The 23,745-nt window shown below is 39.5% G+C and overlaps 1 protein-coding gene across 1 annotated transcript; it reads left to right on the top strand.

Annotated features, from left to right (window-relative positions):
- The first annotated feature begins 3,546 nt into the window (after window positions 1–3,546).
- Window positions 3,547–6,520, top strand: LOC126285182 (uncharacterized). The gene is made up of 3 exons (XM_049984489.1): window positions 3,547–3,661; window positions 3,915–4,321; window positions 6,425–6,520. The coding sequence occupies exons 1-3, from the start codon at window positions 3,547–3,549 to the stop codon at window positions 6,518–6,520; spliced, it is 618 nt and encodes a 205-aa protein (XP_049840446.1).
- Window positions 6,521–23,745: the final 17,225 nt, after the last annotated feature.

Raw genomic sequence — 23,745 nt, forward strand, 5'->3', positions numbered from 1 at the left:
TTACTTGTATCCCCATGTCTCGTTGATAGTCACAGATTGTACTCCTAAGGTCATCCTCACTAGATACTGTAATTATACTTTTGTTTCTAGTAATCTCTACATGAGTCACATGAGATAATTCTTGTTATGCACCTGACAACTTTCTTCTGGCTTTTAAAACTAATTTTGAGCCTACAGAAGTACCTTGTAGTAGTATTCCAAAGCTGAAGTGGGAATGGGAGAATGTAAAATACGCTTTAATAGTCTGCTACATAAATTCCACCTGTGGGTCTTTTGGTCTATATGAAATTGTAATGGTTTTGATGGTTTTGTTACCATGATTGGAGCATTCAAACTGAATACAATGTCTTCAGTTTTACTGTCATTTTTCTACAGTAGAGATGCCTCAAACAGAGTGGTACATCTCTCCATAGCTACCGCCATTTTCAAGATTAGTATCATGTCGTAAGTGTTGTGTCATATGCATATGGCACTGCATCACATAGCTCAACTGTGAGTAAGCCACTGGCATAAATAATAAAAGGGAAAGGCCCAAGAACAGATCCCAGAGGCAAACCCTTTACAATTTTATGACATCCTGACTTTTAATTATTTATTTTCACTAACTGTTTTTTATTGTTCAAGTAAGTCTGCTCTGGGCATAGAGCATTCTCTCTCTCTGTAATGGTGGTTTTTTACTTAGAATATTGTGGGAGACCAGATCAAATGCTTTCCTTAGATCAACAGTGTTGCACAGAATACCTCTTTATTTTCAAAACATTTACTATCATGTTGTCAACTGCTTTGGCTGTAGAGAGACCAGATCTGAATCTATATTGTGGGCGGCTAAGTATATCACTAGACTCAAAATATTGATTTATCTGCTTACACATGTAATATTCTATTTTTCTGAGCAAGTGGTCAGTGATAGAAAACTTTCTCATTTATCTGAGTATAGCTTCCTCTAAGTTTGGCTTTTGTAAAATATTCTCTACAGGCAAAAATCAAATGAGATATCACAAGTAAAGTCCTAGCAGAGTAAAATAAAAATAATTATGGTGATATGTCTTGTGACCTGTTTGCATGTGTGGAACTTTAACTTCATAACAGAACCCAAGTGACAGTCTGTCTCACAGGAACGAATCTGCCCTTAGAACAGGGAATAGAGCACATGGGCCCCCATGAAGATCAGTACTGCATCCAATCTAGTTCTTAACCTAAATCAGTGAATTATTGCAACATGATGACTCTCATGTGGCCACCAGTGATCACAACATAATGCTTTGCTATGGTTGCTAGTGATCTTGTATCAGTCAGATAGGTCAAAGACTGTAAGATTTCAAAATGACACAAGTATACTAATCAAGAGTCCTCTCACAGACTCTCCAGGCATAGATCAGACAATAGCTGAACAAGTCTACAAATGGTTCACAGTAGATAATTCCTATCTTAATATTACAAAGGGCCATAAAATGTAAATTCAAACAAGTAACTATGACCAGACTGCACCAATGGCTGAAGTAACAAGAAACATAAAAGATGGAAAAACATCTAATTCTAATCAATGTACTGTAATAATTGGGGGTGCCAATGACATGTATAAAAATGAATTAATTTAAGCCACAGATAACTTGAAAGAAACCCTCAGTTGCAACAAGAATGCATCAGTGGTTGTCATTGGTATTCCACACAGACATGACCTGATAAAAAGTTTTTGTGTGAATGTAAAAATTGCTAAGGCAAACAGACAGTGCAAAAAAAAAAATGTAAAGCATTCCTCAACACACATTTCTTATCTGTTGATTTGTTGCAGAGAGAAGATTTTACTAAACATGGTTTGCATTTGCATGCAAGTGGAAAGTCACTCCTTGGACAAAAAATTGTACAGTTGCTAGACAAAAAAAGAATAAAGAGACCATTGCTATAGTGGGTTCTCCAACATCAGCAGCAGTACCCACGCCAGTAACAGTGAAAACAGCAGAAGCCCAACCAACACTACAACCAGCTTCATCTACAGCACCACCATCAGGGTCAGCAATGAGTAATCCAGGAACCACCACAACAGTCTAAGCAACAACAGGAGAAGCCCAACCAACACCACGACCAACGTCGGTAACCACTTCATCAGAACCAACAACAGCAGCGGCAGCAATAATATCTGGGTTACCAATTATTCCAGTAACAGCAGAAACAACAGCAGAAGCCCAACAAACATCACAATCAACTTCATCTGCAGCACCACCAACAGTATCAACAATGAGTGCTCCAGGAACTACTACAACAGTCTTAGCAACAACGCCAGAAGCCCAACTGACACCACAACCAGCTTCAGTAACCACTTCATCAGAACCAGCAGCAGCAGCAATAATTTCTGGGCTACCAATTAGCAGAAGTGTGAGGCAGCCAAATCACCTCAGGGATTTTTTTAGTGTCAAAGAGCCCCGAGAAAGCAGAATTAAGATAAGTAATAATTTATTTAACTTTGTGTCTCATAATCAGTTTTCAGTCTTATATCAAAATGTACAAGGTTTATGTAACAAGTTGGATTTTTAAGTGACGGTTTCAACCAAATATTTGTTGTAAGTGTCAGTGAACACTGGTTACAAAACTCTTAAATATGTACAGCAGCCCTTCCCAAATTTAAAATCATAAGTAGTTTTTGCAGAGAAAACTACAGATATGGAGGTGTTTGTATTTATGTTAGAGGCAATCTTAATTCTGAAGAAGTAAAGTTAATTAATGTAAAGTGTATAGAAAAAGAATTTGAATACTGTGTCTGTGAACTGACAGACTGTGGTTTGGTAATTGTCTGTATATGTAGGTCACCTTCTGGGAATATTCTTTTATTTTCAAAAAATCTTGAGGATCTAATGAATGAATTGAGACTTAGGTCGAAATCAACAGTTGTACTGGGTGATTTCAACGTCAATTCCAGAAGAAATAATTTTGCACACAAGGATGAATTGCTAAATCTCTTCACCACATATAATTTAGAAGCCGTAGCAACTGATATCACTAGGTATGGAGATGGGTGTGAGACAACAATTGATCAGGTGTTTATTAACAAAGAGACCTGTAGTTATGAGGTTAAAGTAACAGATACTGGTTTCTCTGACCACATGGCAATCAAGCTGTTACTAAAAAATATGGTTAGGAAAAAACATGGCAGCGGAAACTATAAAGAAACAAGATACATTAATGAAAGTAGCCTTTGGAATTTTCATAGCATGTTCACCAAAGAGTCAAGCAGTATATTGCTCCCTCCTACGTATATCTCGCGAAGAGACCATGAGGATAAAATCAGAGAGATCAGAGCCCACACAGAAGCATACCGACAATCCTTCTTTCCACGAACAATACGAGACTGGAATAGAAGGGAGAACTGATAGAGGTACTCAAGGTACCCTCCACCACACACCGTCAGGTGGCTTGCGGAGTATGGATGTAGATGTAGATAGCGTTGAATGGGACAGAGACCCAAACAAAGCTGTAGACTCTAAATATGAGTCATTTTACTCTGATTATAAATACTGCTTTGATGTCACTTTTCCCCTTAGATAAGTAAAAATGTCTCTCAAATCTAATTCATGGTTAACTGCGAGAATTAAGAAATCTGCAGGTACTCTTAGAAATCTGGGTTGGCATTCAATGCATAATGCAGCATTAAAGCCATATCTTAGATGTTACATATAAGTTATTCATGTGGCAAAAAAACTGAATTATGATTTAATTATCAGAAAAGGCAGCAATAACATCAAATCAGTTTGGAAGATCATAAATCATAACATTGGTAAATCCAAAATGACAAGCAATAATCTATTCATAAAAAAAGGGAGGAAAAGTTGTTGAAGACCCTCTATGTGTTACCAAGATGTTCAATGACTACTACATTAACAGTGCTTAAAATCTTATCAAGAACCTGGGGAACTCAAAAGGTAGTAAGTCAGAAGTTCCCACAAATGAAAAGACAATGTTTTTGTACCCAGTTCCGCATTCAGAAGTGAGAAAAGCAATTAATAAGCTGAAAAATAAAATGTCCTGTGGATGTGGTGGTATTCCTGATAAGGTCATAAAACATAGAGCAAACAAAATAATAACTGAACTAGTTGATATTATTAATACATCATTTAAAACTGGTGAATTCCCTTCTGCACTTAAAAAATCAATAATAAAGCCACTTTATAAAAAAGACTATCCATATACCATACAAAATTATAGACAATTGTCACAACTGTCAGGTTTTTCTGAATTAATTGAGAGACTGTTGAGTTTCCTAAACAAATGCAAAGTTCTAACCAATGCACAGAATGGGTTCAGGAAAAACAGGTCTACAGAAACAGCTGTATATCACTTCTTGGAACAAGTTTTAACTGCAATGGATTATGAGGACTTAAACTGTGGAATATTTTTAGATCTATACAATGCATTTGACCTCATGAGCCAAGATATTTTGTTAGAGGAACTGTATTACTATGCAGTACGTGGAAAAGCATATAGCTGGTTTCAATCGTTTCTGTGCAACAGATATCAAAGTGTTGAAATAATACATAATGGCACAAAATATTACTCAACATATCTGAAAGTCAACTGTGGTGCACCCCAGGATTCTGTTCTAGGCCCTCTGCTCTTCTTAGTTTTTATTAATGATTTTCCTAAACATCTAACAAGAGCAGAATCAGTACTTTTTGCAGATGATATGAGCCTTTTTATAAAGGGAGTTAGTGAAGCTGGCCTACAAGAAAAAATAACTTCAACAGTGAATGAGGCAGTTGAATGGTTCAAGGAAAATTACTTAATTATAAATGACAAAAAAAACACTTGGATGAATTTTAGGCACATAAGGAACAAAGTAAAAAATAATGTAAGAGTACAGATTGGGAAATGTCTGTTGGAACGAACTTCTTTTACAAAATTTTTAGGTGTATGGCTGGATAATAACTTAAGATGGGAAAAACATGTTGAACTATTAAATAAAAACACTTAGTAAATACTGTTACATATTGAGAAAACTTAAAGAAAACTACAATTTTGAAACAGTACTATGTGCCTACTACTCTTATATACATAGTAATGCAAGATATGGTATTATATTTTGGAGGAATACAGGTTTCACAAAAAGTTGTTTTAAGCTCCAAAAGAGTGCTATTCATATTCTGAATGGTGTTGCCTATTGAGATCCATGTAGAGGACTCCTTAAGAAGTTGAAAATTTTGACCCTTCCTAGTTTATTCATCTATGAATCAGTATGTTCTGAAGTCAAATCAAGAATGCTCTTCTCTAAACAGTGAAGTATATGACTATCAAACCAGAAACAGGCATGATTTCCATAGAAAAATATATTCAAAAGCCCTGTACCAAAATAGTGTGATGTATCTACCCAAGTTAGTGTTCAATGTCTTACCAAAAGAAATAAAAAGCACACAAAACTTATATATATTTAAAAAAAGAATTAAAGAGGCTACTGTTAGGTCAAAGTTTCTATAATGTTGATGAATTTCTTTGCTATCTAAACAGATGGTGCTCATCTTTTGATTTTTCTGCATAAACCTTCATTTTTTTTCAACTTGCATGTAAAAAGAAGACAAAGTATGTTAAATGTAACTAAGAAAATGTTACAGTGTAATTGATAAAATGTTATTTCCCTTAATGGATTTTTTGTATAAAACTTGTAATTTTTTCATATTGCACGTAAAAGGAAGATAAGATACATAAAGTGTAATTAAGCAAATGTTAATGTGTAATTAATAAAATGTTATTTCCCTTAATAGTTAAAAATATAAATCCTGCTCTCTCTCTCTCTCTCTATCTCTCTCTCTCTCTCTCTCTCTCTCTCTCTCTCTCTCTCTCTCTCTCTCTCTCTTTTTCTATTTGACAATTCCTATATCATGTATATGATGAAATGGATCATAATAAATTGAATTGAATTGAATTAATCCTCATACAATAGAACTCCTCTTGGCCCAGCTTGATAACAATATAAAATGTACACAATGCATAGATAAACTAACCAAGGTCAATTCCATAGTATGTTATGATATAAAAAGTGCTTATCATTCTTTTGATCTACTAAATAGGGTGGTGGATTATTTTGTGTATTTTCATGCCACGCTGAATGATTTTCTGTATCTACATCCATACTTGACAAACGACTCCTTGGCTGAATCTGTGGTGTAGGCCATACAAGAGGAAATTTTGTGGCAGCTCACCTGACAAAATATCATTCTGGAGCAATTTTTCATTAAAGGCCCATAATACAATATGTAGAGTTTATTATTCAACTGTATAAAATTTTGATATATTATTTATGATTTAATGAACTGATGAGATTAAAGAGTTGACAGAATTTATATCATTAAGGTAATCAACACAATTTATTAACATTGCTATGTCCAGTTTTAGCCAGTAGCACTTAAGATACTATTATAAAGATGTGTATATCTGTAAGGTGGGATATAGTGCAGATGACATACAACATGACACGCCACAGAATAATATTATGTTATTGCTCAAATGCACACAACAAGAAAGCACATGTGACTGATCCAAAGCCATGGAGCATATTAACTATACACAGTAAACACCAAAGATAATCCATTGTGGAGCAAGACTGATTGTCAGCAGGGTTACTCAATGTGGTGTCCCCCAGTGGCCCCCTCCACTCTTAGTACAAAGCACTGGAAAAAGGTGACCACTGTGAGCTGATGGGGGTTTAATAAGGTGGCATCCATGCGATGGTGGGCAACGTTTCATGGGCATTGAGCAGGACAACATCTGAGCTAGACGTGTCGGAGGAGCAGTGATCTGGATCTACGAGGGTGGTTTGAAAAGTTCTTGGAATCACGATGAGAGGCCAGTGCTAGCACAATGAGTTGTTCAAGTGATATTCATTGGACTGTTGTCTGTAAACATGTGACATGTCATTGTTTTTCGAAGAGAGCTGTGGCGGTGACATGGCTCTGTTGTTGTTCCTGCATAATGATTTGTGAAGATGGTAAAAATCAAGATTTGAGCAATGATTAAGTACTTCGTAAAGAAAGGTATAAAAGCAAAGGACATTCATGCCAATTTCCAGAATACACTGGGGGAGTCTGCTCCTCCATATTCAACTGTTGCCAAATGCACAAATGAATTTCTATTTGGTTTGGAGAGCTTAGATGATGGCCCACACAGTAGTCGGCCAAGATGTGTCACTACTCCAGAAATCATTGCAAAACAGCACAAAATTGTCATGGAAGATCACCAATGGAAAGTGGGTGAAATTGCTCACGCTTTCTAGCTGTCATCTGAAAGGGTATATAACGTTTTAATTGAAGAATTAGACATGAAATTGACGCTGGATCAAAAACGCTTGAGAATGGACATATCGGAATAATGTTTGACCCATTTTAGGAGAAACAACCAAGATTTTTTGTGACCACAGATGAAATTTGGGTGCACTACAATACCCCAGAGACATAACAACAGTCAAAGCAGTGGAAACATGCTGATTCTCCGCCACCAAGGAAAGCAAAGACAATTCTTTTGGTGGGAAAGGTCGTGGCATCAGTGTTCTGGGATGCAAAAGGGATTTTGTTCATAGATTATCTCCCCACTGTGCAAACAATTACTGGAGAATACTATGCTAAGCCCCTGGACAAACTGCAACAAAAGATACATGAAAAAGGGCCAGGTTTAGCAAGGAAGAAAGTCATCTTCCATCCAGACATTGCGCACCCACACACACGAACTAAGATATGAATTGCCACACCCACCTTATTCACCTGATATGGCTTTGTCACACTTCCATCTCTTCCCAAAACTGAAAATTTTTCTTGGTGGATGAAGATTCACTTCAAACAAAGAATTAATAGCCAGAGTTGACAGCTATTTTGCAGGCCTGCAGCAATCTAATTTTCGGGATGAGATCAAGGCGCTGGAACATCATTGGACCAAGTGAATTATTCTACAAGGAGACTAAATTGAAAGATAAAAAAGTTTCAGTGATGCAAGTACTTTTTTTTCTATTCCATTTTGAGAACTTTTCAAACCACCCTTATATTTGCACAGCCTCAACATGATAATATTGCAGGTATACACATGGGCACCAAGTCTGGCTGAAATTCAGGGATGTTCTTATGGGGTCAGCTTGTGGAGCACTGTCCCCATTGTCCTTGAATGCAGTGACAGAGGGTGTGATGTTCTGGGGACTGTAACTATTAGGCAACCATCAGATGACAGCTGTGATGCAATGGCTGATGCATCCATACTGTTGGGCAGTTCATAGGAATGTTTGAAATGCATGCTAAAGAAACTGTTCCAATGTTGTATTTGGGATGTTGACCTTCAGCAACCAGAGACTTGTTGAGCAGTTTTACGCAAAAGATGTTAGGTCAGAAATTTTTGATGTCAAGTTTTACTATGAAGTCATAAGAGCCATGGTGTATCTGGTTGAGTCGCAGTGTTGTATGGTGAAGGTTAATGTTTTGTCTTTGGATGGGTCATCTTAAGGCATCCACTTGGGTTTTAGTCAGTAGATACTGTGCAGGCCCTTCCATTCAGTTGTATTTCTGACACCTGTGTGCCATGTTTTAGAACCTTGTGGAGCACTGTATAAAGAAGCTGAAAAATGTGCCAAATCATATTATTGTGAAGCATGCCATGTGCAGTCTGTGAGTGCCTTACGGATGAAAACTTTAGTGATGCTGTGAGGTTGCGGAGGTGGTATCTTGAGCCATGTAGCTTGTTGTTTGATCCTAGTGATGAGGGCAGGAAGTTTTGTGGTTTTCGCTGTCGACACTTGTGGCACAAACTCAATGGGAAATGTGAGTGGCTTGCCATACAGAACTTCAGAGAGGGAGGCATGTGGGTCATTTTTGTGGGTGGTGCATATGCCTAATAGCAGCCACAGTAAATCTTCTGTCCAGCAATCACCATGACACATACGTGTAGCTTTTGATGTCATTGTTTCACAAGGCTATTGCTTTGAGTGTGATAAACAGTAGCTTGATAACAATGAGTGCCACAGAGGTTACGTTAGTCGGTGGTCGTGTACACCTGACACCCATACTGGGAAATCCAAATGTCAGTGAAGGCTCTGGCTGTTAATTCTACTGACATGTCTTAGAGAGGGATGGCTTCTACACACTGTGTTACACAGTAGATGATTTAAAGGACATATTGGTAGCCATCAGATTAAGGGAAAAGTCCAACAAGGTCAAGGTGCATGTGTTGGAACCACCCTTCTGGTATTGTAAACTGTCCAATAGGTGAATATGCATGGCATCCCACTTTGCTTTTTTGATGAGGTATGCACATGTGTACACTAGTTGTAATCTTTCATGATGTTCAGCCATACAAATTGATCTGTAATGAGGTGTGCCATCAGTCAAATGCCAGAATGCAATGAGTTGTGCAGCTGATTGAACATGATGTTTCACAATGGTTGAGGATGAAGGGACGGGTTCAGCTCTGTGACACGTCAGACAGGATCTGTCTTGTTGTGCCCTGTATCAGACAATATTCAAGTTTAAGATTAGTCATTATATCCTTGAGGAAGTCTTGGAGCTGTTTGGCCAGGTAGTTGAAATGTCTGCGACACAAGTTTTTCAACAGGTTACAAATTGAGAGCAATACTGGTAGGTGATCTGTACAGATGATTAGTGACCTGCCTTTAAAAAAAAATTCTGAGATACCAGGTATCAACCCATGCTGAGATACCCTTAGTAGTACAGGACGTAGCCTCCATGGGTGGTAAAGCAGGTGCTGCCTCTGGCATCGAATCAATCATACAGACGGCGAATACTGTCCTGGGATATGTTATGCAGTGGTTCACATAGTTCTGTAAGAGTTGTGTGTTGATGAGTCACTTATCATCCTTAGAGACAAATCCAGAGATCATGCTGGCCAGAGAATTTGCTGCACACATTGAAGAGCGCATTGAGTCTCACACGCAGTGTGTGGGCGACCATTATCCTGTCGGAACAACACGTCACCTTCTTGTTGGAAGAACAGGTCTAACAACATTCTGCATATACAAAGCACTGATTAGTAACCCCTTACAGAAACACCAAAGGTGAATGAGAATTGTAGCTTATCGCACTCCAGACCATAAGGCCTGTGTTGGGGCCAGTGTCTCTTGGATGAATACACTCTATGAGACAGCCCTCACCAGATGTATGATGTGTGTGCAAACATCCATCACTTGCATGCAAGCAGAAACTACTTTTATCACTGAAGACAATGGCATGCCATTCTTTTTTTCAGGTGATCTTCTGAAGGGACCAATCAAGTCATGCAAGTTGACACTGTGGTGTGAGTGGAAGACAGGGTAGAGATGTGCATGCCCATAGTCCCACTGCTAATAACCGGTTCACAACAGTTTGTATTGACACATCTGGACTCACAAGCTCTCTTACCTGTGCTGTGGTAGCTGCACAAATTGCCACTGCTGCCCTTACAATATGACAATTCTGATGGGCGTCTGTGCTGTGTGGACATCCACATCTATGTGTGTCAGACTGTTCACGTGACTGTTGATACTAGCGTCATTGCATAACTGAGACAGCATGTCCAACTTCTGGCAGTTTTTGAAAAGGACCATCCCACCACTCAGTAGGTCACAATGTGACTCCTTTCAAGATTGCTCTGTTGGCTGTAGAAAGCACGATTGGGTATACATGCTACGATTGCCCATTTGCTATGCATGTTTACATCACACTGTGCCTTCTGGCTATAAGCATTCCCTATTAAAGAATAGACACGTATGGTACTCTGGTAGCTATGGCACTATGCTATTTGCTGGCAGATGGTGTTGAATCCATTACCAGTACATCTACTATCCCCCAGGTGTCAGATACCATCATCAGATCAAAATCAATGTTGCCTTTCCAGATGTATTAATCCTCTTCCACCCCTTTCCCCTCCCCCCAACAGTGTATGTCATTTTTGAACTGATGGAGAAGTTCACTGTCATAAGTGAACCATTTGCTTTGAGAACGAGTCAATTTTCACCACAAAAAAAAAAACCAATGGTTGTTGTACACCTGCCACTTGCTGTCAGAGGACCACACCTATTGCAAAATCAGTCACAATCAACGTTATGGCTAACTGTGCACGAGGAAGTGGGTGTGACTGTATTGTTGGCTGATTGAGACAGTCTTTGAGCTGGTAGAAGGCTTTCTGCATGTTGGTATTAACATCATCTTCTGTTTGCTGTTAGTGTTTTTTTCTTTGAGGACCTCTGCGAGTGAGGCCTGATAAGGGGCGGCCTGTGGGAGGTGGTGCCAGTAGAATTCAATAATCCCTAGAAACTGAGGTACTTTCTGATAGTCTTTTGGAGGTGGTAGCTGTTGGTTGAGTTCCATTCATTGTGGTTTAGTGCGAATCCCATGGCATTGACAACATGACCAAGAAAAATTTGTCGGAGTTGTCTTTTTCTTTATTAATTATTACTCCTTTTGCAGTAAGAAAATAGAAAATTTGTGTGAGGTGGGGGTTGTGCATGTCATTATCCTAGGAAAAAATGATGTCATCAAGATAAGGATAGCAGAAGTTGTAGCTTAAATAGGATACCTCCCAAAACTGTCCCCATGTTTGGGGTGCATTTCTGAGGCCATATGGCATAAAGATGTACTCCAATAGGCTGAAAGATGTGATGATTGTTGTCTTTTTTGTCTTTTGCACATCTTCCACACTTATTAGTATTTGATGATAAGCTTATTTGCAGTCAAGGATGCTGAAGACAGATGCACCTGCAAGGTAGTGTGTAAATTTCTGGATATTTGGTATCAGGTAACTGTCAGTTATGGTATGTGCATTAAGAGTTCTGTAGTCACCGCATAAATGTAATGTACCATATTTATTTGGCACTAGTTTAATAGATGAAGCTCATGAAATATCTGAAGGTCTAACTATCACGGCTTTTAAAATTTTGTTGACTGCTGGATTGGCTGTATGTATTTGCCTGGCTGCCTGTGTAAGACCAGGGATCTTGTGTACCATTCCATTTGTGATGGCACACTGGGAGAACAACACTCGAGGGGAATTCATAGGTAGTTGAATGTATGGGGTAAGAACTATCTTTTCATTACATGAAGGCTGTGTAGCTGATGATGCTTCATCTGAGGTTGCTGAGCTCTTCAGATGTTTTTTTGGATTGCCGGTCATATTGTTTAATTCTACTGTTGTAGGCACAGAGACTCCAGGTGGGTTTGCTAGTAAGGAAACTGGTTTTGTTGAGTTAGCACGTGAGTTGATAAGTCAAGTAGAGGGCAAAAATGGTGATCCATTGAGGTGCAGTGCAGCTTGTCAGTTGGAGATGTAGTAAGGATGGCACTGCTGATGATACCAACAACTTCATGACTTGTGTTACATTGAATCAGTGTGCCATGGGATAAATCAAGTACAAGTTGGGAGTGGCAGAGAAAATTGGTACTGAGTAATGGGTCGCTGATGTCTGTGATTAGAAAGTCCCATGTGACCATCATTCTAAACCCCAGGTCCAATGTGTGAGTTGTGGAACTGAAAACAGTGATTACCAAGTTTCTCAGTGCATGGAGTTGTATAACTGTGTTGTCGCATGCTGTGGCAGGGAAGGTAAGAGTGTCACAATAATGTCAGAGCCAGAATCAACCATATAATATTGTCACATAGAGGAAGGTGTAAGTAGATGAATGACAAACACTAACTTCATTTAATGAAGGTTTATTCAGCACTTCCACATACAAGAGCGCAGAGCAAACTGCCTCCAGCCAGAACACATACAGTATATATACAGCTACAGAACATTCCATTATAGTGATTCTTGACATTTGTGGCTACTTCTAGAATATACTCAAACTGAGTATAGAAATTAAAATTTTTCAGTTCAGGTGAGTTTTGCACTTACGACCCTCCACGCGACAATCGAGTATGATAACCACTACACTACAGCAGCTGTGCTACTCAATTTCTTCTGCGACATTGCTCCCTCCTTAAGAGGACAGCGTCTCGGTGTTATGTCCTCCCAGTCTGGGGACAAGTCATTGGTCCTGCATACTCTGACTCCCGATGATTGATATTCTCCCTGGCGGTGATCTTCTTAGAACTTCCCTTGCCACTACATTCTTTGTTACCTTTCCACTTGTTGCCTGTCACTGGAGTTTCAAATTTACCTTGGGTTGCAGGATCCTTATAGGGCTTCATTCGAAGGATGTGGACCATATCTCTGATCTTTCATCATCTTGTGTCAGGGTCGAAATCTTCAACTTCAGAAGTAACATCAGACAATTGTCTTACAACCTTATAAAGTCTAAAATAGTACCTGAGGAGCTTCTCAGAGAGACCAACCTTCCAAACAGGAGTGAAGAGCCAGACGAGGTCACCAGGCTGGAAAACAACAGGGCGGTGGCTTGCATGATACCTTCGGCAATCATTTTCTTGAGCCTGCAGCGTGCGGAGTTGAGCTAACTGCTGAGCTTCCTCAGCTCTGGTTAACACCTGGCCGATGTAGTAGTTGTCCACATCATCAGGATGTAATGGAAACACAGTGTCCGTCATCGCCATTGCCTCGCCCATGCACCAGGAAAAATGGCGTAAATCCTGTGATGTCTTGTTTGGCAATGTTGTAGGCAAACGTCATGAAAGGTAGCACCTCATCCCAATTGCTCTGCTCAACATTGATGAACATTGATAGAATGTCGGCCAAGGTCTTATTTAGGCATTCAGTAAGCTGGCAGATTGCGCATGGTAGGCAATCATCATATGATGAGTAATGTTGCACCAACAGTTTATCTCTGTCACAAGATTTGATTGAAAAACTTTCCCTCGATCCATAATTAACTATCTTGGGGCACCGTGTTTTAATACAATGTCTTCTATGATGAATCTGGCTACCGTGAATGCTTCAGCTGTTTTCACGGCTTTTATAATGGCATAGCACGTCAGATAATCAGTGCAAACAATAATCCATCTATTGCCACTAGCAGACGTTGGAAATCATCCGAGGAGGTCAATCCCAGCTTGCTGGAAAGGCATTTCGGCTGGTGGAATTGGTAAGACTCAGCCAGGTGGCTTCTGAGGAACTACCTTTCTTCTCTGGCACTCTTGGCAGTTCGACACATAGTGGCGGACACTCCTAAATAAACCTGGCCAGGAATACCTCTTGCAGATCCTATCGTATGTCTTAATCAATCCTAAATGTCTGGCCTCAGGTGTGTCATGGAATTTCTGTAGAATATCTAGGCACATGTGTTAAGGAATCACTGGTAGCCACCTCTTTCCAAACGGATCAAAGTTTTCTTGCAAAGTAATCCATTAACTACCTCAAATTGTCCTTTCAAATCTGCTGACTGATTTAAGGCAAGCATAATTTGAGATATCTCGGCGTCCTTCTGCTCAGCAGAGAGATCCTGGAGTGCAGTGAGACAATCTTCATCAAAGTCTTCATGGTCTTGTACAGGGTTCTTGAGAGACAGTTGGCATCTTGGTGTTTTCTTCCACATTTGTACATTATGGTAATGTCATACTCTTGAAGACGTAGTGCCCACCTGGCAAGTCATCCTGTTGGATCCTTCAGACCTGGCAACCAACAAAGTGAATGATGGTCTGTAACAACAGTGAATGGCCTTCCATAGAAATACTGTTGAAATTTGCATGTAGCCCAGATCACAGCAAGACATTCTCTTTCTGTAGTTGAGTAGTTTCTCTCAAATTTTGTAAGTGTCCTAGAAGCATAGGCTATAACCTTCTCTTTTCCATCCGAAATTTCCCCCTGAACAGCACTGATCCCATACCCACTGGCAACTGTGTTTAGTTCTGTAGGTGCTCTCTCATCCACAGACCAAGTACAGGGTCAATCGTCAGAGCTTTTCGCACCACATTGAAAGAAATTCGTTGAGCACCATCCCAGGTAAATTTAGCATCGGCTTTTAACAACTCTTGAAATGGCCTGGCTTTGATACAAAAGTCTTTGATAAAACGCCGGTAATAAGAACATGGTCCAAGGCTGCTTCTTACTTCTCTAACACTTTTAGGAATTGGAAATTCCGTTATAGCTCTCACCTTTTCTGGGTCTGGCCTTCACCTTCGTTTGACACAAGGTGTCCAAGTATTTTGATTTCTTTTAGTCCAAAGAGACTCTTTCTTGGATTAAGTTCCAGTCTGAGTTGTTGAAGACACTTAAGAACAGACCTCAGTTTTTTTGTGTGTTCATCAAATGTCTCTGAGAACACTATAATGTCATCTAAATAACAAAGACACATTGCCTACTTCAGGTGATGTGGAAGATTATCCATCATCTGTTCAAAAACTGCTGGTTCATTACACAAACCCAATGGCACTACCTTAAACTCATGCAGGCCCTCATGGGTGATGAACACAGCTTTCTCACGATCAGTCGCATCTATTTCGATTTGTCAGTATCCCGAGTACATGTCCATGCGAAAAACTTAGCACCCTTCAGACAATCTAGTGTATTTTCAATTTGTGGAAGGGGGTAAACTTACTTTTTAGTTATCTTATTAAGCTTCCTGTAATCAACACAAAAGTGCCAACTGCCATCCTTCTTCCTGATGAAAACTACTGTTGACGACCGTGGGCTCTGTGAAGGCTGAATGATGTCATTCTTCATTATTTTCTCTGCCTCATTGTGAATTATTTGATGTTCTGTTGCTGACACAGGATATGCTCTCTGGCTTATTGGTTGATGGTCTCCAGTGCTAATCTGGTGTTTCACCATCAGTTTGTCTAATACGCTCTTCACTTGTGTATTGAAGCATTCAGAGAACTCTTGAAGAATGGCAAGTAGCTTCTGCTGTTGATCATTAGTGAGATCTGGTGATAGTTGAGCTAGGAGATCTTGTCTCATAGTGGTATCACTAATTTCACCCACAGACTCAGCATGAGAAGTTTCTATGACACTCAGCTGTTCTGCAATTAATGCCTCAGCATTTGCTATGCTCCGCATCTTGGAAGGATCTGCGATACTCGGCAACAGTTAAATATCCACACTTCACCAAATCTCTTCTTAAACAAGATGACAGAGGTTGGGATGACCAAGTTATTCTTCAGTTGTATGCTTCTCTTACATTCCACTACAAGATCCATGGGTTGATGCATGGCATGACACATGACAGCTACCTTTCTAGCGCTGACTGCAGGAATAATCACTTCATCCAGTACACATAGTCTCCACACACTCGGATGTGCATCTTCCTGTCTACAGTATCTCATCTCATCTAGCATAATCTTCGTGCTACCACAATCTATAAATGCTTGAGAAGCTTTCAAAAAGTCCCAACTGAGAATGACGTCATGACTACACTCTAGTAATACGATGAATTCTAAGGGCTGTTTATGGCCACCTATGCCCACACGAATAACACATCTTTCTGTATGTTTTACATATTTCCCATTATCCACCTTCAGCAGAGATTTTTTGATGAATACGGTTTTCTGCAACTGGCGATGGTACAAAAGAGCTTGGACTGGTCAGCCATCCATGAGGATGTCAACGTAGTTTCCTATCATTTTTGTAGTGATCAATGGCTGAGGATTTTTCTCTTTGGCGGCCTCACCTCCAAGGAAGGTCACACCCTTTAGTTTTCCAGGTTTTGGTGGCTAGGTGATTGGCTGGAGCTTCTAAACAGTGATGGAGACCTTGATCGGCATGTTGTGGAGCATCCTCTTCAGTGGCTAGCTTGCAGCAGTGGAGCTCTATGTCATCCTGCACCCACATCTTCTTGTTCATCTTCGTTGTCCCAGAATTGGCGTCAGCTGAGATCAGTCTGCTGTCTTCTGGCATGGGTATTGTCAAATATCCCCTGGCTTTCTTGACAATAGTGCACCACTTGTCCCGGTCATCCGCAGTGGAAACATAGTGGTTGGTTATCTTGGGTCCTCCAGACATCAGTCTTCCTTGGTGCCCAAACAGGTTCCCCATGCGGCATTGTAGGAACATAACTTCACCTGGATCTCGACTTTTTTACCGGTTTAAAGGGAAAGGAAGGACGAGAGATTGGGTTCAATGTCTGTCCCTTATTACCTCTTGAAGCATCTCAGTTTTTTGCTTGCCGTGCAATCCAATTGCCTTCTGAACTTCCTCTCTCACTATTTGATGAAGAACACTTGTGAAATCAGTTTCTTTCTCCATCACAGACTCAATACGATGTTTGGAAGTCATTCAGACTTCTTGCATGTAATTCTTTTTTGATGCATTGTCTCGATATACTGGCACCATTTTATGAAGTCGTCTGCTGTCGAAACCTCCTTCAGGAGGAGGGCTTGATACATGTCCTCAGCAACACCCTTCATGAGATGTGCAAACTTATCTTCCTCCTTCATTCGAGGATCCACCATTTTACACAACTCCAAGACATCTTGAATGTGGGATGCTGTTATTTCTCCTGGGTGCTGTGCCCTGCACTTTAATTTATCTTCAGCTTCGCAGTTCTGTTGTTGTGTGTTGCTGAAACACTTGCACAGTTCCACCTGGAATACTTCCCAGCTCGTGAACTTCTCCTCATTGTTCTCATACCATTGCTTGGCAGTGGCCTCCAAGTAGAAAAATACGTTAGCCAAACACACAGTGTCATCCAATTTGTTAAATTTGGCTATATGCTCATATACCTTCAGCCATGTCACCAGAGAACCCAGAAGGATGTCTCACGTGGTGGCACACAGTTGTTGTCATCGTGACATCCTCTTCTTCTTCTGTCTCTGATGGATTGCGATCTGCTGAATATCATTTCTCGCCACGTAAATGGCGGCTCTGTTGTGGCCTGATGGGGTCCACTGTGTCATCAATAATGTGCAGTATCACAAGTTCCAATACCCCGCGACTCCACCAGAATAATTTCATATAGACAAAGATGTAAGTAGATGAATGACAAACGTTTGTTCAGCAGTTCCACATACACCAGCGGGGAGCGAACTGCCTCTGGCCAGAAAACATATGGTATATATAAAGTTACAGAACATTCCAGTATAATGATGCTTGCCGTTTGTGGATACTTCTAGTATGTACTCAAACTGAATATAGAAATTAAAATTTTTAGTTCAGGTGAGTTTTGAACTCATGACCCTCCATGCAACAATCAAGTATCATAACCACTACACTAAGGTGTCTGCACTGCTCAGTTTCTTCTGCAACAGTATTACTGTCTGACATGGTCCAATGGTCCAGGATATAGAGCTTACCATAGTTCCACATCATAGGCTGTACATCTTTTTTGGGTGTTCACAAGATGAACAGCAGTTGCACACAGTGTTGTAAACTGTACAAGGTACCGGCAGACACTGGGTGGCGACTTCGTGGGTGTGTTGACTTAGCTTGCATGAAGGTCATTGTCCCAGTCAGAGGCTCCAACATAACAGTCAGTGACCATCAGGTACCATCAAGCCAATTCGGTTGACACAGGAAGCAAAGCATGCTGGGACTGGTGTTGCTGGCCATATATGGTGGCATTGTTGTCAACTAAATTTATACATCACCGGTATTGAATTACAAAAAAAAATTCTATCTGCTAATTTAAGTCTGTAGTCCAATGGTTCCCACTTGGTGATTGTGGCAAGCTTGCACTTGAGCTGTGAGCTGGGCTATCACAGTGTGTGTTCATAACTGACAGCATAGTTGTAATGGTGTTCTGTTTGTTAATTGTTCATTATGGATTACTTGTTGCACTTGCTCTTCCATTGTCCTAGAGAGGTGTTACAGAAGTGCTGATTTATTCATCCAAGTGGCCGAGTAGCATGACGAACTTTGCAGCGTCACTGGTAACATCATGGGTGGTGGGGATGTTGTCCACTATGGCAAACCATATAGAGGGCTGATCCAAACAAAAACAGTAACAGCTTGGGGTGAATACTAAATCACTTAGAAGTGACATCTGTGAGAGGTCATGTTGGTTGCCGCAGAACTAGTAGTGGTGACGTAGGTGAATCTGCTATTTCGGCACATGGTGCCTAGTAGTGTGAGCAGACTGTGCATCTGCATAGCTGGCTGCATCAGCACCTTATCAAAGATTAGGTCACATGGTGTGCAAGAGACATCATTGACAGCAGGTGGTCACAGGTACCGTCAGTCAGATGCTAGTGGTTCCGTGTGGGCCGCTTGTGAAGCAGGAATGGCAATGAAGTCCCATGATAAATCAGCAATAGGGTGGCATTGTTCAACATTATTGGCAATTGCTGACACACTGCACAGGTGTGTGTTGCTTTTGACAATACATTTTGTTGGATAGTTAGTTGTGAAGCACTGTATACTCTGGCACTGCATTCATTTGCATAATTTGTGAATTGCAATGCACTATTGTTACACAATAGCTACACTGTTGATGCTTAGTATCAAGTTCAGTGTGTATTATCTTTAATTTGCAGTTATTGTGGGTCACCAATGTAGATCCATACCATGGGATATGGTGTAGATGACATACAACACAAAACAGTACAGAATAATTGATCAAATGGTATACAGCAAGAAAGGATTTTTACTCAGTCAGAAACCACAGGGAGTACTATCTATTACAGTCAACACCAAAGATAGTCTGTTGTGGTGCAAGATTGATTGTCAGTGGAATTACGTGATGTGATGTCACCACAAATGCTTATTGCCAATAGTGTACTACAATATAGCATACAAAAGTATTACTATTAAACAATGGAAAATCCAGGATGGAATGTAATAATACCAGAGAAGGAAAGTTGCCACTCACCATATAGTGGAGATGCTGAGTCACGATAGGCACAATAAAAAGATTCATACAATTATAGCTTTCGGCCATTAAGGCCTTTGTCAGTTATAATTGTGTGAATCTTTTTGTTGTGCCAGTCGCGACTCAGCATCTCCGCTATATGGTGAATGGTAACTTTCCTTCTCTGGTATTGTTAAAGTATTACTGTTGATAGTGGTGTTCTGAAATCTTTGAGTGAGTGTAAACATCTATTAATTAACAAATGTTTCAACTTTACCTTAAAAAGATTTGCAGGTCAGTACTGTATGTTACTTGATGATGTGTTATAGAATTGTCTTGTAACTGCAAGTGGACTGTGATCCATACCTCTTGAGTTATCCTGTTTCCTAAGATAATCACATTTGATTCAATTGATGTAATTATGAATTTCTGTATCATTAAGCTTAGTTCTTCATTCTGTTTCACAAACATAGTTGTTGTAGATTAGATTCAGTTTTTGTTCCACAGACCCAAAAATGAGATGACTCCTGTGGGTGTGGAACATCTCAGAAAGTATAATATAAAAAACACAGAACAACTGAATATAAGACTGTTTCCCTGACCATTTATCAGGAGATTCTCAAGATATGTGAATACATTACATTAAACTGGAGCTGCTAATATTTGCCACTGTCAGAATGAAACATTGTTATGCACTTTTAATAAATTTATCATACACATAATACCTAATCTTGACTGTTGTGACCAAGTGCTGTCAAAACTGAAATTCAATAGACATTATTATTTCAGCTGGTCTAACAGTCCCTATTAAGATATTTGTTTATAGAGTAGAAAGAGCTGCCTGTCAACAAGTCTTTCAAACTCAGTTTAAACTGTGCTTTATCAGAAACCAAATGTTCAATGGTCGCTGGCATTTTATAGAAAATGAGTGTTCCTGAATAACAGATATGTTTTTTACCATGGTAACTGATTTTAAGTCTTTATATGCAGTGTTGTTATCCCTAGTATTGAGATTATGTATTGAACTGTTAGGTGGAAATAGAGCCATATTATTTCCAACAAATTTCATTAAGGAATAAATATGCTGAGAAGCAGTGGTTAGAATACCCACTTCCTTGAACACATTTCTGCTTGATGTTCTTGAGTTTACATCACAAATGAGTCTTATTGTACACTTTTGCACTCTAAAAACATTTGCTTGGTTTGACAAGTTACCCCAGAATATGATCCAATATGCCAATATAGAATGAAAGTAAGGAAAGTATGCAATTTTTTTATATCTCCTACATCTGCATAGCAAATACATACTTGTTTGGGTGCTTCAGCAATTCCTCCCAACTGAATTTATCATCAAGTTGTAATCCCAGAAATTTAACACTGTCAACCTCTTTTATCTGCATGTCTTCATATGTTATAAGCATGCCGGAAGGAAATCTCTTACAGGTTCTGAAGTGCATGTAATGTGTCGTCTCAAAATTTAATGATAGTGAATTAGCTTTTAAACCATTTATTAATGCCAGTAAAATTTGATTAACAGCCATTTGTAAATCTGTACTTGACTTGCTATTTATTGCAATGTTTGTGTCATCTGTAAACAAAGCAAACTTTGCATCTGCCAATGTAACAGACGAAGTCGTTGAAGTAAACGAGATACATTAATGTACCCAAGATGGAACTTTGAGGCATACCAGATGTAAATAATTCCCAGTCAGATGAAGATTGGTGGCTTACTCCACAGGTATTGCACAGCAACACCTTTTGTTTGCTGTTAGTCAAGTAAGACTCAAACCATTTTGCACCACTGCAAGTAACACCATAATATTCTAATTTACATTAAGAGAATGCTGTGATTCACACAGTCAAAGGCTTTTGACAGTTCACAGAAAAATGCCAGTAAGACACTCAATAAGTGTGTAGCCACTAAATTAGCCTGATGAAATGGTTTCTACAGGACTAACATTCACTTATATTAGCAATTATGCTAACTGTTTCTTCTGTAACCTGAGTATTCATATGGACTGTGGGCGCCCCACCCCAAATTTCAGTCCCGTATTGCAAAGGCAACTTGATTATTCCATATTAAATTTGTTGCAGGAAAGGAGGAGTTACTATATTTGTGAGATGTTTTAATAAGTAAATGTCACAGCAAACTATAAGCAAACATGTTTGTTTTGCAGATGCAAGATAACAGAAGAAATGAAACAATGAAACAATTTTTTACTTGTATTTAATTCAGGTACAGTATGTTCCCAAACAATCATCCTTGAAGTAATCTTATTGGATAATTGGTACCTGCATACAAATCATACTAATAAAGCTACTTCTAATATTTTCAGAATTTAGTTATTTTAAGATACCACTTTCAATATCCTCCCCCCATGAACCATGGACCTTGCCATTTGTGGGGATGCTTGCGTGCCTCGGCGATACAGATAGCCGTACCGTACGTGCAACCACGACGGAGGCGTATCTGTTGAGAGGCCAGACAAACGTGTGGTTCCTGAAGAGGGGCACCAGCCTTTTCAGTAGTTACAAGGGCAACAGTCTGGATGATTGACTGATCTGGCCTTGTAACAATAACCAAAACGGCCTTGTGCTGGTACTGCGAACGGCTGAAAGCAAAGGGAAACTATGGCCGTAATTTTTCCCGAGGACATGCAGCTTTACTGTATGATTAAATGATGATGGCATCCTCTTGGGTAAAATATTCAAAATATTCCGGAGGTAAAATAGTCCGCCATTCGGATCTCCAGGCGGGGACTACTCAAAAGGATGTCTTTATCAGGAGAAAGAAAAGTGGCGTTCTACGGGACGAAGTGTGGAATGTCAGATCACTTAATTGGGCAGGTAGGTTAGAAAATTTAAAAAGGGAAATGGATACGTTAAAGTTAGATATAGTGAGAATTAGTGAAGTTTGGTGGCAGGAGGAACTAGACTTCTGGTCAGGTGACTACAGGGTTATCAACACAAAATCAAATAGGGGTAATGCAGGAGTAGGTTTAATAATGAATAGGAAAATAGGAATGTGGGTAAGCTACTACAAACAGCAAAGTGAATGCATTATTGTGACCTAGATAGATACGAAGCCCACACCTACTACAGTAGTACAAGTTTATATGCCAACTAGCTCTGCAGAAGACGAAGAAATTGAAGAAATGTATGATGAAATAAAAGAAATTATTCAGATAATGAAAAGTGGCGTTCTACGGATCGGAGCGTGGAATGTCAGATCCTTTAATCGGGCAGGTAGGTTAGAAAATTTAAAGAGGGAAATGAATATGTTAAAGTTAGATATCGTTGGAATTAGCGAAGTTCGGTGGCAGGAGAAACAAGACTTCTGGCCAGGTGAATATAGGGTTATAAATACAAAATCTAATAGGGGTAATTCAGGAGTAGGTTTAATAATGAATAAAATAATAGGGGTGCGGGTAAGCTACTACAAACAGCATAGTGAATGCATTATTGTGACCAAGATAGACATGAAGCCCACACCTGCTACAATAGTACAAGTTTATATGCCAACTAGCTCTGCAGATGACGAAGAAATTGAAGAAATGTGTGATGAGATAAAAGAAATTATTCAGATAGTGAAGGGAGATGAAAATTTAATGGTCATGGCTGACTAGAATTCAATAGTAGGAAAAGGAGGAGAAGGAAACATAGTAGGTGAATGTGGATTGGGGGTAAGAAATGAAAGAGGAATCTGCCTGGTAGAATATTGCACAGAGCATAACTTAATCATAGCTAACACTTGGTTCAAGAATCATGAAAGAAAATTGTATACATCGAAGAAGCCTGGAGATACTAAAAGATATCAGATAGATTATATAATGGTAAGACAGAGATTTAGGAACCAGGTTTTAAATTGTAAGACATTTCCAGGGGCAGATGTGGCCTCTGACCACAATCTATTGGCTGTGAGCTGTAGATTAAAACTGAAGAAAATGCAAAAAGGTGGGAATTTAAGGAGATGGGATCTGGACAAACTGAAAGAACCAGAGGTTGTACATAGTTTCAGGGAGAGCATAAGGGAACAATTGACAACAATGTGAGAAAGAAATACAGTAGAAGAAGAATGAATAGCTTTGAGGGATGAAGTAGTGAAGGCAGCAGAGGATCA

This window comes from Schistocerca gregaria, chromosome 8, assembly GCF_023897955.1.
Source record: "Schistocerca gregaria isolate iqSchGreg1 chromosome 8, iqSchGreg1.2, whole genome shotgun sequence".
In the NCBI taxonomy this organism is placed as follows: Eukaryota; Metazoa; Arthropoda; class Insecta; order Orthoptera; family Acrididae; genus Schistocerca; species Schistocerca gregaria.

What these genes read in the sequence shown, in the direction of transcription:
- LOC126285182 (XM_049984489.1), top strand. Translation starts at nt 3,547, where the DNA reads ATGTCTCTCAAATCTAATTCATGGTTAACTGCGAGAATTAAGAAATCT. An exon ending in ATTAAAGCCATATCTTAGAT is followed by an intron (nt 3,662 to 3,914) that starts GTTACATATAAG and finishes GGAACTCAAAAG; the next exon opens with GTAGTAAGTCAGAAGTTCCC. An exon ending in ACAGGTCTACAGAAACAGCT is followed by an intron (nt 4,322 to 6,424) that starts GTATATCACTTC and finishes TATATCTGTAAG; the next exon opens with GTGGGATATAGTGCAGATGA.